Source organism: Bos taurus, chromosome 10 (assembly GCF_002263795.3).
Source record: "Bos taurus isolate L1 Dominette 01449 registration number 42190680 breed Hereford chromosome 10, ARS-UCD2.0, whole genome shotgun sequence".
NCBI classification, from domain to species: Eukaryota; Metazoa; Chordata; class Mammalia; order Artiodactyla; family Bovidae; genus Bos; species Bos taurus.
The window spans coordinates 43,825,425-43,841,832 of NC_037337.1; the positions used below are offsets into that span (position 1 = coordinate 43,825,425).

Here is a 16,408-nt window from a genome sequence, read left to right on the forward strand (position 1 = left end):
TGTAATTATTTAAAAACAATCGTTATCGCTTAGCCGCTCTAAGAAATGGTGAAGGAACCAAGTTAAAAAAAGTCAGTGACATTCCATCTTGCAGGACAAGTTTGCGGCTCTTCTAGGAGCAAGTTTGTTAAAGTAAGTCCCCAGTGTTTGGAGGCATACCCTTAACGGCATCAACTATTAATATGTTATATGAAGTTAAGGCTGAGGTGGTCAGTACCACCAGGAGACAATGCCAGGCTCCTGAGGAGATGGGATGAAGTACATTTGCTTTCCCCAGTCCTGGGGGACCTTCCAATGACCCTTTGCTGAAGAAATATTGCTCTGACAAAAGTGAAGTGTCATCCCAAATAGGCAAAAAAACTGCGATATTCTAAAGAGACATAAAATGTTCTCTCATAAAAATCATTTATTGGTACACCAGAAATATCCATTTTTTTTCTAGTACAGGAGCTATATGCATCTATAATTGCAATTCTGTGTAAACTATGTGTTACCAGTCACTAGAAATCTAATTAGCAGGATGGATTTAATAAAGAATAAGAGTAACTATGAGTCTACAGCGGCCCAGCCATCAAGTCTCATTGGAGTAAATCAAATATCAAATTAGTGTTGGCCTGCAACAGAGTGGTTCTGTAGCCAAGAAAAACCAAGGTGGACACAAACAGGATAGCACCCATTCAATAAATTAGGTACACTTAATTAGAAAAACACCACAGCAGATAGAAATAATCTAAATAAAGCACAAAAGTAAACTATTAGCTATTTACATATATTACTTTTTGCCCAAAACTTTAATTTGCTAGCTTTCCCATCCTACTGCTTTCCTTTCGTTACTTTTTTCTTTTTTTCATGGTGAATTTCTTGACCCCCTGGCAAATATTTAGACAACTAACCAGAACTTCTTTCAAGGTCCAACATCTTCTAAAACTTCATGTCAAACTAAAGAATCTGAAAGGAAGCTTATATAGGTCTATCTCTACATGGAAGTAATACGTTTATTATTCTTCTATTTTGCTATTATCTCTGTTAAGAGCAGAGCAGTGACCTACAATTTCATTTTCCTTCCAAACATTATTTGAACTAGTCCAGAAAGGTGGGTTGTGAGTGGCAGCTGAGTGGATGGAGAGTTCACCTGTGACAGGCACAGAAAGTGAGTCTAAACGGAGACAAGAGGTGAATCCTGAGAATGGAATGCTGTGAGCTGCAATTTAAGATCCCCCATTACAGAGAACGAGAGCGCCTCCTTCTGGTTGTTACTTTTTTTTTTCACATTAGGTTTTTAAGGCTTAGTATCACTGCAGCATTAACAAATACAAATGCTGACATCATTTCTACTAAAGAAGGGCTTTGTGATGAATGGCAGCAGGTACCATAATTAAAATAGCACAGTTGGAAAGGCATTGAGTTGGTATGTTTCTGGCGCTGTGGCCAGAATGTATGGATTTCTAGCATCATTCTGGGGGATCCGAAAGATCTTGCCAATGAGCACCTCTGGCCCTTTTTATTTCCTTTCTAGTACTAGTAACAGTTTGCAATAATTTTATTTTTGGTTTGTTCTCCTAGGACAATATAAGCTCCAGGAGGGCAGAGACCACACCTGTGTATTCACTATTGTGTCTCCAGCATCTAGAACAGTGTCTGGTCCATAATAGGTTCTCAATTAAAAACTTGTGATAAATAAATGAACCAAATCATGACGTCCCCTGGCCTGCCTATGTTTAGAGACTTTCCAGTTTCAATCAGTGACCAGGGTTTCTGATCCCGCCTAATGACCCAGATGTCCTTTGAGCCTCCACTGCTATGAACCTCTATGCAGTTGTGTAGCCATCATTTTTGTGCTTCAATGGATAGTAAAACTTTTCATTGCTGAAAAGACTAGCTATGCAGAGGTAACACTGCATGAGAGGTCACAGGGCAAGAACACTTAAGAACATTCTAAATGGCAAGCTCCAAGTTCAGCTCATTCTTCCCTACCTCTTCCTACCACCTACCTCTTTGACAGAGAGCTTAAGAAACAAGTTATTAGGAGAATTTTCTCTTGGCAGTGCCAGTTCATAACTCACCAATGACACGATCAGAAGAAAAACAAAAGATAACTCACCTACATAAAAATTAATGTAAATAAAAGCAAAATCTGGGTTTGGAAACAAAGTGACACGGTGGGCTGTCTAGGTCCTCTGTTGGTTAGAACTGCTGACTATGGAAGAGAAAGCAGGCTTTACAGCAGTAGAGAGGCTGGGGGGAAGGGTGTGCGTGGAGGCGCTGTGGGTATGAGGACCAGCGTTTCTCCTCCTCTCTCTCCCTCCAGGTCTGGCTGAGCTCCTTGCAGTCACTCTCAGGCGGGAGGTAAGAACAGACAGCTGGCGCCTCCACGGCACATTCTTAGGCTATTGATGCTCTGCTGGAGTAGAAGTCGGGGACTTGGAGCCCCGTGTGAAGCGTGACCTAGGGGAAGAGACTGTGAGTCCTGGAGGCACTTTAGGAGCCCCCCACCACCCAACTCACTGCACCCTCTCCCCACTTAGGAGTAAGTGGGCTTGTTCCTAACTCAGAAAGGGATCTGTTCACTTTTCTGTAACATCTGTTCTAGTAGACATCACAGAGATCTCCAGCAGAATTCAGCCTGTGCTAAGAACCTGGCCACCATGCTGGGCTCCCTGATCCTGGAGACACTTGATAATATGATTCGAATCCACCTGCCTCTTCAAAGAATTCTGGGGAGATTGTGTTCCTTATGACTGAAGAATGAGGCATTGATTTGCAGGTGGCAAACCCTTTTGGCCGCATTGCAACGGTCACTGCCATATCCATGGATAGAGAACAGATGAGCAGACAACCCTTCCCCTATTGCTTGTCCCCTAGTTATTTCAATTAGGATAAGCCTTTCACTTTGGGATGGCCTAGATGATTGCCAAGAATGAGGAGACATGGGCACTTAAACTATTTCACTGATTTCTGTCTAACCTCAGACCTCAGTGGACGGCTGCACCAATCAGGCTAGAACCATTTCTTGCAGTGCTGTCTGTCATCTCTCTCCACCTTGTCCCTGTCTTCCCCAGTCTAAGAGTCTTTCTCTGAAGATACTCAGAACATCCCAGAAACCTCTAAAGATCATTAAGTAAAATAGTCTTTGCAAGGGAAACAGCTAAAAAAGCGGAAAACTTTGAATGAGTGTTTTCCAAAACACACTTCTAGGGAAATCTATGGCTTTCTTTGGTCCAATGTAGATCCAAACTCTTGATGGATTAGATTTCAGCCTTCCAGAAAAACCCATCAAGTTGCAGCAAGAGAGAAGGGCAGAGGTCACTGGGTTGCAATCACTTCTACTGCACACATACTTATAAACAACAATGGTTTTTTAAAATAGCTCCCAAGATGGTAGTTCTGTATACAACAAAAATCATGAGCACTGTGTTGATACTTAAGCCCTATCTATTTTTCGGCAGCCATTTGCTGAGTGAAGTTCACAGCCAATGTCGAGTTCCAGCTCAAGACGGAAGTGAGCGCTCCCATCTCAGCAGTGGCTGGTAGGGCACCCTCTCGCGTGCCCTCATCTGTTCTCCCACCGCCCCCCATCTGCCCCAGCTGTGATTTCCTGGACCTTCTTTGCCCTGGCTGTTCCCTCTGCCTGGAAAGCCTTACCCAGCTCACTCCCTCACTTCCTTCAAGGCTCAGCTCACCTGTGACTGCAATAAGGCCCACCTATGCTGACCACCCTGCTTAAGACTGCCACTGCCCTCCCTATCCTGGCACTCTCGGTCCCCTACCCTTTCCTTGTCTTCTCTCCACTGCATATTGCCTTGCCGTTGTTGTTGTTTAGTCGCTAAATCATGTCTGCCTTTTTGCGACCCCATGTACTGCAGCACACCAGGCTTCCCCGTCCTTCACTAACTCCCTGAGTTTGCTCAAACTCATGTCTACTGAGTCAGTGATGCCATTCAACCATCTCATCCTCTGTTGCCCCCTTCCCTCTTGCCCTCAATCACTCCCAGCATCAGGATCTTTTCCAATACTGTCTTCTAATATACTATATAATTAACACAGCAATTGTGTGTATTATTTACTGTTTCTCTTGTAACTCGAATGCAAGCTCTAAGAGGGCAAGATTTTCATTTCTGTGTTGTCACTGATAAACAACAATACTTACAATACTTCAGTAGTGCCTGACATATCACAGGTACTCAGTTGACATTTATTGGATGAACAAATAAGAAAACCCTGTTGTTTATATTTACAAAGAATCATTACTAACTAACTTGCAGGCAGGGACTATGTTTTCTCTCCCTAACAGAAGTGATAAGACTGCAGTGGAGAAGCTCCAGATTTCTAAGCATCCTGTTAGCACCTCAGGCTCACACTTTCACTTCTCAGGCACTCCTGGGGCTTTGCGGCAGTCATTTCATTTGCTTTCAGGCCAGCAGGTTCAAGAGTTTCCTTTCCACTAGAGAGGAATCTAGGGCTCAGGAGGACAGTCATTAGCCTGCCACAAGAGAATCCCAGTTTCCCCCGCTGCTGTTCACCAAACTGTGTCTAAATATAATGAAGGGGCTTATGCTGGTCTGGAATTATCTCCCTTGTCACGTCCGACCCGTCCCGCAATCCCCTCTCCTCCGTGTCTTGGTCTGGGCCCTCCCAGGTCGGGGACTAAGCTCACCGCCCCGCGGGCAGCCTCACAAATGGAGCAGCCGCTCACCTGCACGTTCCTGTTTAGGCTGACTGCCGGGAAGAACAGGCCCTCCACGTTCTCAAACGCGATGGGACCCTGCTGTTCGTCGTTGATAAAAAACGTCAAGGTTTTTCTATTGAAGTCGAGGAGGACCCCAATCGTGGCCCCCTTTGTGATCCCTCCCTCAGTTCTGTGGAAAAAGAAAACATGGGAATTCATTTGCCCGTCCTCCTTCTAGAAGTTCCCTGTTTGTATGGTTAAACCAGTATTTCTTAATCTGTTTAAAATTATCATACCCTACCCTTGAAGCCTTTTAACACAGTTTTCCTCTTAGTGACCCCTCCTCACATACAATTTTAATGCCACAGATATATTGTTTATCTGCTTATGAGCTGTATGTATAGCTGTGTTGTGCCGTGCTCAGTCACTTTAGTCATGTCTGACTCTTTGTGACCCTATGGATCATAGCCCTTCAGGCTCCTCGGTCCACGGGATTCTGGATTCTCCAGGCAAGAATAATGGAGTTGGTTGCCAGGCCCTCCTTCAGGGGATCTTCCCACCCAAGGATCAAACCCATGTCTCTTATGTCTCCTGCTTTATATAAAAAGTTTCCTGCATTGGCAGGTGGATTCTTTACCACTCACGCCACCTGGGAAGCCCATGTATATAAAAAAGTAAGATCTGCTTGCTCCCTGAACCAATTCTCACGCCCCTGTTGAGAATGCACAGGTTCATTGCGCTGCTCTGCTGTTGCTAAGAGTGAACCCCTTCACACACAGTCTCCACATGGAGACACAAGCATCAAAGGCCGGGAACAAAAAGTAGCCTTTAGGCTATCAGAACTTTGCCTAGAGCTGTGTCTCAAGTTGTGAATTAAGCGTCATTCAATCCAAAATGATTTAATTTGAAAGTCAAAGTAAAGAGGCACTTAAGCTGAACCTAGAACACATGCATGAAAAATTAGATTTGGGGCCTCATGCTATCCATTAATCAGAAAAACTCATCCCAGAAAGATGGGAATTTGGGGCATACTGAAATTGAATTGAGAAGCTGGAGGCTCTCCATAAAATGGCATTGAAGAAGAGGAATCTCCTCTCCGTAAGGTGAAATGATTATACTCTAGGAGCTGGAGTGATTGTCATTGGAAACAAATTGTGTCTTATGCTTTAACTGATGGTTTCACAAAAGCCATTAAGCCTAGACAATCAGATCTGTCCTTTTCCTCCTCACTGAGATCCAGCAGTACTGAACTTCAGCCTCACAGACACGTGAGAGCGTTTTTCTTTTCCCCTTGGGATGCAGAACACAGACTGTGCACAGCCGTTAAAAACGCCGGGGTATCAATGGTGTCTTGGCAATTTCTCAGTTTCAGCAATGACGGCCCTGGTGCCATGCAGTTTACATGCAAGGCGACGTGTTCTGCTTTAAGAAACTATTTCTCTGTATAGTATGGCAGTTGCGTTATTACCCCTTCATTCCAAAATAAAGAAGTTGAAAGGGAAAAGTAAGTGGGGTACATGGGTGATGGCATCAGAGCTGGCGACAGAGGGTCCCTCAAATGTGAATCCCTGAAGGTAACAGCTTCTGTACACATAGTAGGATTTGAGACCAGGCTGGAATGGCATGTGTGTGTTGCAAGTGAAAAGGGAAAAAATGAGGAGTGAGTCTTTTTCTTTCCTGTTCCTGAGAAGCAGGAAGATAAAGAGAACAGTGAGCAGGCCTGAACAATCCTAGCTTTTTTTTCACTTTAACTGCTCCTAACTCTGTAACTAAGTTTGCTTCTTTTGCCCCCTAACTCTGCAGGAACTACACTTCACACCTATTTTTCCTTTGACTCTATGCTATCTGGTGTTTACCCTTATAACACTCTTCCTGTTGTAGTTACACATCAGAAAGAAGGCCACAGAGCCATGGAACTGCCAGACTCAGGCACTGGGTTACTGACACCAGCCAGTATGACTGCCTTGGAAACAATGCAAGAAGAAGAAATCAAGATTCTAACACCTTTGTTCCCCATCTTATAGAAGCCCCTAGACTCCCCACGGTGGGGGAGGCATGAGCCTACTGTGTTCCCCTTTCCACTGGCTGATAATTTGGAGCCACCTTTCTATTTCTTCCAAACTCTGTCTCTGTATTTTTCATCCGGCTTTGGCGGGCAGAGAAGGCCATAATTTTGGCCAGCAACATGTGCTCACTTCAAGGGACAGTGAACGAAGCACGACTGAATGCAGACGTAGAGAAACTACCCAAGGGAAGAAGTGGAGGCCCTAGGAGACCTACTTGCTAGAAGAGAGGCAGTGATGAGCACACAGAAGAAGCCGAGACAGTGGAGCCCACTGCCTACCACTGCACGACTCACTTTCCTTCTGACTGAATATAGCTGTAGTCCCCCACACCCCCATTCCAGACACCGATAAGAATGTAACTTGGGGATGTATTTGAGACATCCTGAAAGATGTCTTTAGGAACCTAAAAGGTTCCTAAAAGACACTTCTCCACCTAGAAAATTTGTGAAAAATACATTTGAGGAAGAAAACACAAACCAAATGAAAAAGGAAGTCTAGAGAAAATATTATAGGTACGAGTTAAATTATAATTGCCTAGATTTTGGTGGTAAAGGAAAACTGAAAACAATTCCTGCGTTCTTTTTCCCCAGCAAACTGGGTGCTCTGAATCCATATAATAGTAAGAGGGTTCTTCAATCTTCAACTATAAAACTATCCAAACTGGCATCCATAAGATTTAAATATATCATAAATTTAAACAAACCCATAAGATTTAGTTTAAATTAAAGTGCTCAATACCACTTAACTGTGGCACTGATAATGATAAGAACAGTGGCTTCTATTTTCAGATGCTTCTGATGGGAGGCATTTTTGCATGTCTCATTTAATCATGGGAACATTTCTGCATGGAAAAATATGATTTTCCTAATTTGTGGATTTGGAAACTGATGTTCAGAAAAACTGAGTATCTTGTACACAAGTGCTTTTCTGGTAAGTTTTAAGACTGTGTTTTAGAATCCTGGAATGTTTTTCTATAATGGATATTCATGAGGATTCTTAGTTTGCAGCCCTAAGTGGACTACAGCAATGAGGGGTCTAAGAAAGTGCTCATGTCCCTATCATTATGCAAAAACCAAAACACCAGGATGGACTCGGCTAAGAGCAGTAGAAGGTCTACTTAATAAAGATGGCCTGCCCGACTTCCTTCATGTTGTCTATTTAATAGGTCTCTGAACTTGGGCTATTGTTCTGGACCAGAAGCCAACATGAAGAAGGCTTGCTTGCGCGGGGCTGCAGGGTACCTGTTGGTGTGCGAGTTGTTGTGCATGAACCAGCTCCGGTTATTGTCCACATACATTGCCCAAGCTTTGTCGTCCTTTCCTAACATCACATCCTTCATCACGTCGATGCGAGCCACACCGAAGGCAGGGTCGGGGTGGTTATCGTAGCGATCCACTGTCAGCTCCCAGTAGTGGACGCCCTTGGAGAAACCGGTCTTCCCCAGCACCACGCGGTCATCATAGCTACTGCAGGTCACAGTCAGGTTGTCATTGGAGAAGATGATGTCAGAGTGTGCCGAGCCAGGGTCGAAAGCAAACCAGGCCACTGGGGACAACAGAGGGGAGGGTGGTTGGTTACTAAGACGGACCCAACGAGTTCCCACCGTAATTTACTCCTGGGCAGGAGAGGAGTGTTTTGTCCCATTTTCATGCTTCCATGCGGGAAGGAAGTGTCCAGAGCCAGAAGGGGCCATGAGTGAGCAGACAGAGGGCACGTCCTGGGACCTGGGGCTCTCTGCACCCAGAAACAGATGGATGACACACGACCGATTCAGCAGGGGTTACCTGGCTCAGACTGCACTCCCAACCAGGTGATCCGGGAGTGAAGTGGCATCAAGTCCCTTCACCCAGTGACTGGCAGAACAGTACACCAGAGACATAAGGGAAGAGGGATGCGCTAAGATGCCTGTGTAACCCTGAGACGGGGAGGCTAGTAACTAGAGTCCTAGATGGAGGAGGGATAAAACACACTCAGTGAAATATGGAAATACTCCTTCAACAGAAGTGCTCAATTTAGTTGTTTTGAAAATTTCCTCAGTGTTAGTGAAAACTCAGAAGCTTTGGAGCTATCAGCAACAGAAACTAATTCTCACGAGTGATTGAGACTTGGATGTAAGACTGGTTGCTTCCTTCATCACAGATATGGTGTGAGTGTTATTCTTAAAACGTAAAAAGTATTGGCGATTAGGTGCAGATCGAATGATGTCTTTGTATACAGTGCTGTGCCCAGGTTCTAAATGCCACCTACGAAGAACCTCCTCCAGACAGGCGGAATCGCTGATTTATCAAACCTGTGAACCACCTCACATGCATTTTGGTCTTTGCTATTGGTAACAGAGTAAGGTTATTCCATACCTGCCAACAGCTTTTTAATGTCAACTGTTGTCATTCCAAGTGAAAAGCATGGGAGAGAGAAATAGGAGGCAAAATTGACACTGATAAGAATACATGTCTCTTTTGATAGACTAACACCAAAAAAGGGCTAAGTTTAAAACTGCATACACTACAGCCATTGGTCTGATTAGTACCTTTTGCCCACAAGTTTTCTGCTTATAATGAGTGCTTGCATTGTTGTACAAGAAATCTGGGGGAAAAGTAATCTTCTTTGAGGTACAACATTTAAAAATACAGGCATCTTTTTCATTTTTTCTAAGTATGAGAGAGATTGCTATAATGGGATTTGAATGACAATTCAACAATTTTATTGACATAGAATAAGCTGCTACCATTTATTTTGTGAAGGGAATGGAGCATACCAAGCACATAAGTAAAAGATAACAATTACAATAGGTATACTTGCCTAATTGAGAGTAAGATGCAGATTGTGTCTCAAAATTGCATCCTATAAAGAAATACTACACATCAAAGCTATGAAACAACAACCAATTCAATAAAGATTATTTGTATACACGTAAAAAGCACCAGCTGAGTAGTCATCAGAGGCCTGATTCATGAAAAACCAAAGCCCTTTTTATGTTAGTTTACTTGCTGGAGTAAAAACTGCTTCTCTGCTCTTTCAAAATGAATAGTAGATTTTTCTTTTTTAATTTAATAAAGTCTCCTCCGATTGTTTCTAAACTGCAGAGCTTAAATTTTTTATCATCTTCTAAGTTTAACCTTTTCCAGTAAAGTTTTCATATTCAGAAGAAAACAAGAAAAATTCATCCAGTTGAAGTGGAGAAATTCATCCAGTTGAAGTGGAGAAACCACTGGATCTTGATAAAGCTCCATTCTACATCACTATTCCATGTTCTTCTAACTCTGGTTGTGCCAAAAGGCCTTTACCGTGACTTGGGCCTGAGTCAAATGATAATTATAGAATTAAATATGTGGTGTAATCCATATGTTATTAAAGACATCTGGTAATTATTAATAATGACATGAAATAAATGTAGTAAAAACAAAAATGACCTCCTGTCTTTTTCAGATTGTTTTACTACCTCATCCTTTTCGCCTAAGGGAGGGGAGCCAGCATGAAGGCTGATGGGGTGGAGTGACCTCAGAGATACATTAGAATCACCTGAGGAACTCTTGCACCCACCTTCCCCTCCTTAATATTTGGATACTCTTACCTCTTCCATGAGAGGCTTCATCAGGGTGGATGAAGCATTCTAGTCTTAAAATGTTCAAAGTCGTGTGAGCTACAATTTAAAGTGGTGTCAGTGACTGAAATGTGTTTTTGATGAGCACTAGGATATCTCCTAGAAAGGATCATTTAATTTTTTTTTCAACTCAGTCAGGCCTTTATGTGCTAAATGAAGGGTAATACACTGAATGAAAAGAATTTTAAAAGAATTAAGAAAGCACCTTAGAAGGGACTAATGATTGAATTAAAAGCAAAATGTAAAGATTATGACCTTACTTTTGGTTACTTTATTTTTCTCTGAGATGGATTCATTTGCAAAAGTGGCAGACAACTTGTTTAGTTTCTATCAATTATCATCTCAGTTCCTATTCACAGGTGAGAACTTAGTGAATATGGAACACATGGAGTTTTAAAACTGTATCTCATCCAGCTTTGGAAATAAATCTGCAGAATGTGAATAGGGCTTTTAAAATTTTTTAAATGAATCATGCCTTGTGCAAATCTTTGTCAAAACAAGCTTTCTGAAATCTTTTTACACTACTTTAAATACACCATCGTACATTTAAGGTTCAACGATACAACAATGGTGTCAAATACAGCCATCAAATATCCCCAAACCCACATTTCATTTTATTCTTGAGACAATATACGTTACAAAGACTATAACAATATTTCCGTACATTAGACACAAGTGGAGAGAGTTCCATAACAAAGCATGTTTAAAAGCCAATAGTGCACAGAGAAACAAGAAGAAACATAAAAGCACAAAGAAAAACAGTCATTTTAAAGAGAGCTTGAAGTCCCTGCATCCTTTTTGCACTGTCATGCTGTGGCCTTCTTCATTCCAGGATGTGGGATGAGCAAACAGAATAAAATAACAAACAAAAGAAGCCTCTGGAAATGTAAAATGTGCATCATGTGTAGCCCTGATTACAATATAGTCCTGAAGAGATCAAATAGGTCTGCGTCTTAGATATTTTAAGATTCTATTTTCTAGACAGAGTTCACGGAATAGTATCACTAGTCCAACTTGAAACCTGAAACCCTGTCACAACCCTCTCAGCTGTGGGAAACTTCCGGAGGCCTAACTTCTCAGAGACTCCCATCTTTGGGCCTTAGGCTAGTTAAGGCTTTCTGATTTAGCTGGTGATTGTCCCTTCTCTTTGCTTAGAAAAAAATCAGCCTTGAGTACACTGTCTGACCAGTGAGCAAGGCTTTCGCAGAAAATACTTTCTGCTCTCTGGTTTGCCTGCTTTGCATGATGCATTCTGCTGTTGGCAAGTTTTTTACTTTTTTCAGTAAAGATCTCTTGAGTCTATGTTTAATCAGACCACTCCAGGCTGGATGCACTGATCCAGTCTCCCAGACACAGCTGGTTTCCTGGATACAGCAGGGTTGCAAACCTCCAAACTAAGGCCACAGCCTCCCCTCAGCCAGCACCTGTGCGTGCTACGCCATGGCATGTGATGACAGAGCAGGGTTCCCACGGTGGTGGTACCAGCTTGTGCAAAAAGAACCACTTCACTCATCACTTTTCAACACCATTATATACACTGACCACAGCTCGATGTTAATCCTCACAGCACACAAACATGAATGCCACAAATCTCCCATCATCCAAATGCTCCTCAAACCGGAAGCAGGCCACAGACATAGAGATTAGCTCACTGCCCTCCGCACACACATGAACAGCAAGAACAAAACAGGTATTTCCGAGATGCCTTCAAGGCACAGAGATCAAGAGAAGAGGTCAGACGAGCTCGGCTCACCCGGTGCATTGAGAGACTGTAAAGAGGAATGCAAGCTCAGCTGGTGGGGTGAGGATCGGAAATCAAAGTAGGCTCTCCCGGGGAAGCTGGGTTGTAGATTAAGGGTGGAGGAGAAAGGACTCATTCTACGGAGCGGCAATCTTTCCGAAGGCACTGGAAAAGGGACTGTCTGTTCTTCTGAGTCTGTGTCTAAATGTAAGATCAATGCAAACTAGAGATCAGAAATCTGCCACCTGCCGGGCACGCTTCCCCAAGACCTGCCTCACGAATGCATTTTCACAAAGCCTCATCCACCCCATCGAGGCCAATGTGGTTTAGGGAATTCTTGGCAGGACAGAACTCAAACCAGAGGACACTTCAAACATCACAAACGATTGTCTTCATTTTCCCTTGATTTTTACAGGTACAGAAAGTATTGGAAGTTTCCTTTTAATTAAATATCTTTAGAGCTGAACTTAGAAACTTTAAATTAACCCATTGATGACCAAGAGATCAATACTTTACCCTCTTCACATCTGTTGGGTATTACTATTTGTACAACAATGGTCTCTGAAAAGGTTTCTATTTAGGAGGTGACGGTTTTTACTAACTCTGTGCTGTTCCATATGTTCCCTTTTCTCTCTTAATATATATATTTCTGTTTCTAAATGGACAAGATGGTTTTTCTATACCAGCATATCCAAGACTTGCTCTTTAAATCAGAGAAGGACAGTGGGCTGAACAAGTAATCAGGGAAGGAGCCTTACCTTTGTTTCTGAATTAAGATCAGCCCTTAGGGGTGCCCTTGAATATCTCTGGTTCTCTAAGAATAAACGACCACGGGCAGTGGTGAGGTACATTGGTCTTTATTGGCAAAAATGTCTTTATTTTCAGATAGTCAGGTCTGGAATGAAGATGGCTATTATACCATAGTAATGACATATCAATTGCTTCATCTAGTTTTAGAATTTAAAGTAATTTAGAGGTAGTTTCTCACCTCTAAATTACTGAAATCATTCCTTTCTCATTTGTTAATAGGTGGTTGTAGGCTGTAGAGTGATCTAGTCAGAGACACATGTTTTACCAATTGGGGACATCTTAGAACTCAATTTGATAGTAACAATTCAGGAAATACAGAGAGCATGATGGTAGTATTCTAGTTCCAAAACCACAAAGGAAATTTCTTCTCATTGAAACAATAATTTTGTTTTGGTGGCTAAAGTGTTCCTGGGAATATGTTTCTGGTTTGAGTCTATTAGCATGTTCCTCTGTACCGAACATATCCTTATTCTATCAAAATGCTATTCCATGCATGCTCAGTGTAGCATATGTGTGCAGAGTGGGATCCTATTCGAGAAGCTCAGAGCAGGGCACTGGCAGGTTTCAGTTCAATACTGCCAACCCAGCCTCATGTTCATTTTTGAACTTAAAACATTAAAATTAGCTTTTCAGGCTACTTTTTTTTAGTTTGGGGGAAGTTTTTTTTCTTTAATAAGAAAAGTACAAACAAGGTTTTCAGAGAAAAGAAACTGCTATTTATGGAGCTGAGGCATTGTGTTCCCAATAATACATTCCAATTTTCTTCTACCTAAACTTCACATGGTTGGAGTAAATTGGCATGTGTGACTATTTCTTGTTAAGAAATGATTTATGATATAATTATCTCAAAGTAGAATTAGTCTTTTAGTTTAATAGAAAAAGTTGAAAGACAATTGCACAACACCACAAACTAATATGGGCATCTTTTAGGGGGAGAATTTACAACTGTATTTATCACAGTAAAATATTTTTAACAAGAATTTTCTTAGAAATGTATCTTTCACCAGGTGGTAACAGCTAATTCATTATATTTAAAATACTTGTTTCTCCAATAATTAAGGAAAAGGCCATATATAATAAAATGAATTCTGGAGTATACTGAACCCCCAAGTAATCATCTGAAAACCAGTGAAGAGACGTGTACTATATCCAGACTCAGGAAGCAAATCCAACCCCATCATACTCACCTCTTCTATTCTCAGCACCAGGAAGAAGCACCTAGAGTTGGTGATGGGACCACTCTGCAGGATGGGGGCTGAGGGCAGCTATGGTTATTCATGGGGTTAGTAACTGAACACTAGAATGGTTAGTTTTTCTATCCTTTTATGTGAACCATTATTGATGACCCAATTTTCCTTGAGTCCTCTTAGTCTTGAGCCATGTTCTCTATTCAGGCAAGCTTACTTAATATCCATGTTACCCAATCACTCCATCTCTGCTCTGAGTTTTTCTTACCTGTGGTCTCCCATACCCTACCAGCTGGGCTCTTACCTTGTACTCCTACCCCATTTTCTCTAAGAAGTTTAAAAAAAAAGCCCTACTGCTTCATGAAAACTGTCCAAATGAAGCACGAGAGAGAGAGAGAGAGAGCAAGCTAGAGAGAGAGAGCGAGAGCGAGCATTTGATCCCAGCAAGATGCTTTGTGCCTTTCTCCCTCGGCATAGGGTGCAAATGTCAGGTCAGTTGCCTATAGGTCATCTAAACCATTTGATAATACCTTAGGTTGCAGGAGTCTTAGAGGGAAGACACTTATCTTGATATCATCTGAGCAGCAATAATAAGCTTCCCCTTGAAATCCTCTAGGTTAGGGATCTCATGGCCTCTGGGCAGCCTCCTCCTGTTGTAGTTATTGCTTATATTGTTCTGGATATACCACTTTGGGAGCCCTACTTCTCAAGTGTAGCATTACTGAGGCCATATTCAAGAGCAGTCATGGTTCTCTTTAAAAATAATCACTTTTCTGGGATAAAGAGAGTTGATTTCCAATCTTTCTTCTAAGGTATGGATCTCAAATCTTTACTCTCCTCATCATGCCCCTCTGGACATGTTCAAAGACATGAACCAAAGACAATAAGACAACATTGGGAACAGTAATGCTACACTCATGTTTAGCCAAATCACACAACTCACACTGAGCATACACACAGCTATCTATGGTGTGTATTCTGTTTTATACCCTGGGATGCAGAAAGGATCTAAACTGACTTCCTTACTTTCCCTCAAAGCACAACTACTGAGATCTGGAGAAGGCTTTTCAGCCATTAATATTCTATTAGTCATGACAAAGAGGAATTGGGTTAGTGTTTTTTTTTTCAGAATACATGATATGAGGCTATGTTTTAGGTCATAGCTAATATTCAGGATAATTATTATTAATTTTTAATACATTGGTCACTAGAGAAAGACAAATAGCTCCTTAAATATTTTAAATTTCTTATGTTTCATCACATGTAGTGATCCTGTCTGCTGAAGAGCTTTGGTAAGCAAAAGCAATTTAGCCAAAACAGCAAGGGAAAACAGAACACCAGCTGAATACTGGTGTAGCAATTTTGGGCATATCAGTAACTCTGGGAGAGGGACTGTGTTTATAATGGGAATGTGTCAGGACACACTTTCCCTCAACTTGGTCAATGAGCATCATTCTCCTCTGGTCTTTGCCTGGACTCTTTTCTCTTTCCATCTGGAACTGGCTGATTCTGGAGTTGGGGCCTCTGCTTGAAAGAAACAATCAAGAATTATCAAAGCAAAGATTGACTGGGGATCAAACATTATTTACTGAGTTTTGGGTTTGAGGCAAAAAAAGGATATTTAAGTGGTGTATCTCTTTTTGACTTACTGAATATTTATTTTATTTTTTCATTAGCAGACACTGTATTAGAACTGAGTAACTAAATAGGAAACATTTAGAGAGAATCTGTCTTATATTATTGATTTTTACACTTTTGAAGACAGAATTTCTTGACTGATTTCAACATGTACAGTGCACTAGAGATTTCTACGGGTGTTGCAGACTCTTTGGAAATGTGTAGTCTTTGAGGTGTTAATTTTGGAATCCAAAGAGGAAAAGCAAATTGACAGGGGTTCCTTATGACAATGTACATTAACCCAGCTTCCTTTATGCTCTTGTAGAATTCTTGGTTATCGTCCTGTCTGGTATGAAAAGCTTCATAACTTAAGCAGCCTTTGGATACTAGTTCAACAAAATGGTTGTATTTCAGAGCTAAATAAGGCAAAATATGTCACTACGAGTTGCACAAGCAGCATTAAAGATGAGTTCCAGTTCAATTATAAACAAGCTGTAAAATAATTTGTTTTCTTGGGAGGAATTTAAAGAGACCAAGAAATGAATGAAGAAGGCGAAGTTTCCTTACATGATCTAATAAGCACCCCAAGTCACAATTATATCCCACTGGTACATAATTTACAATGAAAGGTGGTATTTTAATCTTTCTTAAGTATGGCATTAATTGCAGTTGAGAAGTGAGAAACAAATCTGTTTTGAAAAGCTCCTTTTAAAAGAAGAA

At 41.6% G+C, this 16,408-nt stretch overlaps 1 protein-coding gene across 6 annotated transcripts in view; it reads right to left on the bottom strand.

The window, feature by feature from the left end:
- Positions 1 to 386: 386 nt before the first annotated feature.
- The window catches only part of TRIM9 (tripartite motif containing 9), a 118,939-nt gene continuing 102,917 nt past the window's right edge, over positions 387 to 16,408 (bottom strand). For 2 of the 6 annotated variants that reach the window (XM_059890678.1, XM_010809284.3), the window contains exons 8-13: positions 12,087 to 12,275; positions 9,532 to 9,573; positions 9,087 to 9,110; positions 7,974 to 8,277; positions 4,694 to 4,856; positions 387 to 2,445 (exon numbers count right to left, since the gene is read on the bottom strand). In XM_059890678.1, coding sequence (XP_059746661.1) covers positions 2,383 to 2,445; positions 4,694 to 4,856; positions 7,974 to 8,277; positions 9,087 to 9,110; positions 9,532 to 9,573; positions 12,087 to 12,275 — 785 coding nt within the window. In that variant the 3' untranslated portion in view covers positions 387 to 2,382. 6 annotated transcript variants of the gene reach the window in all.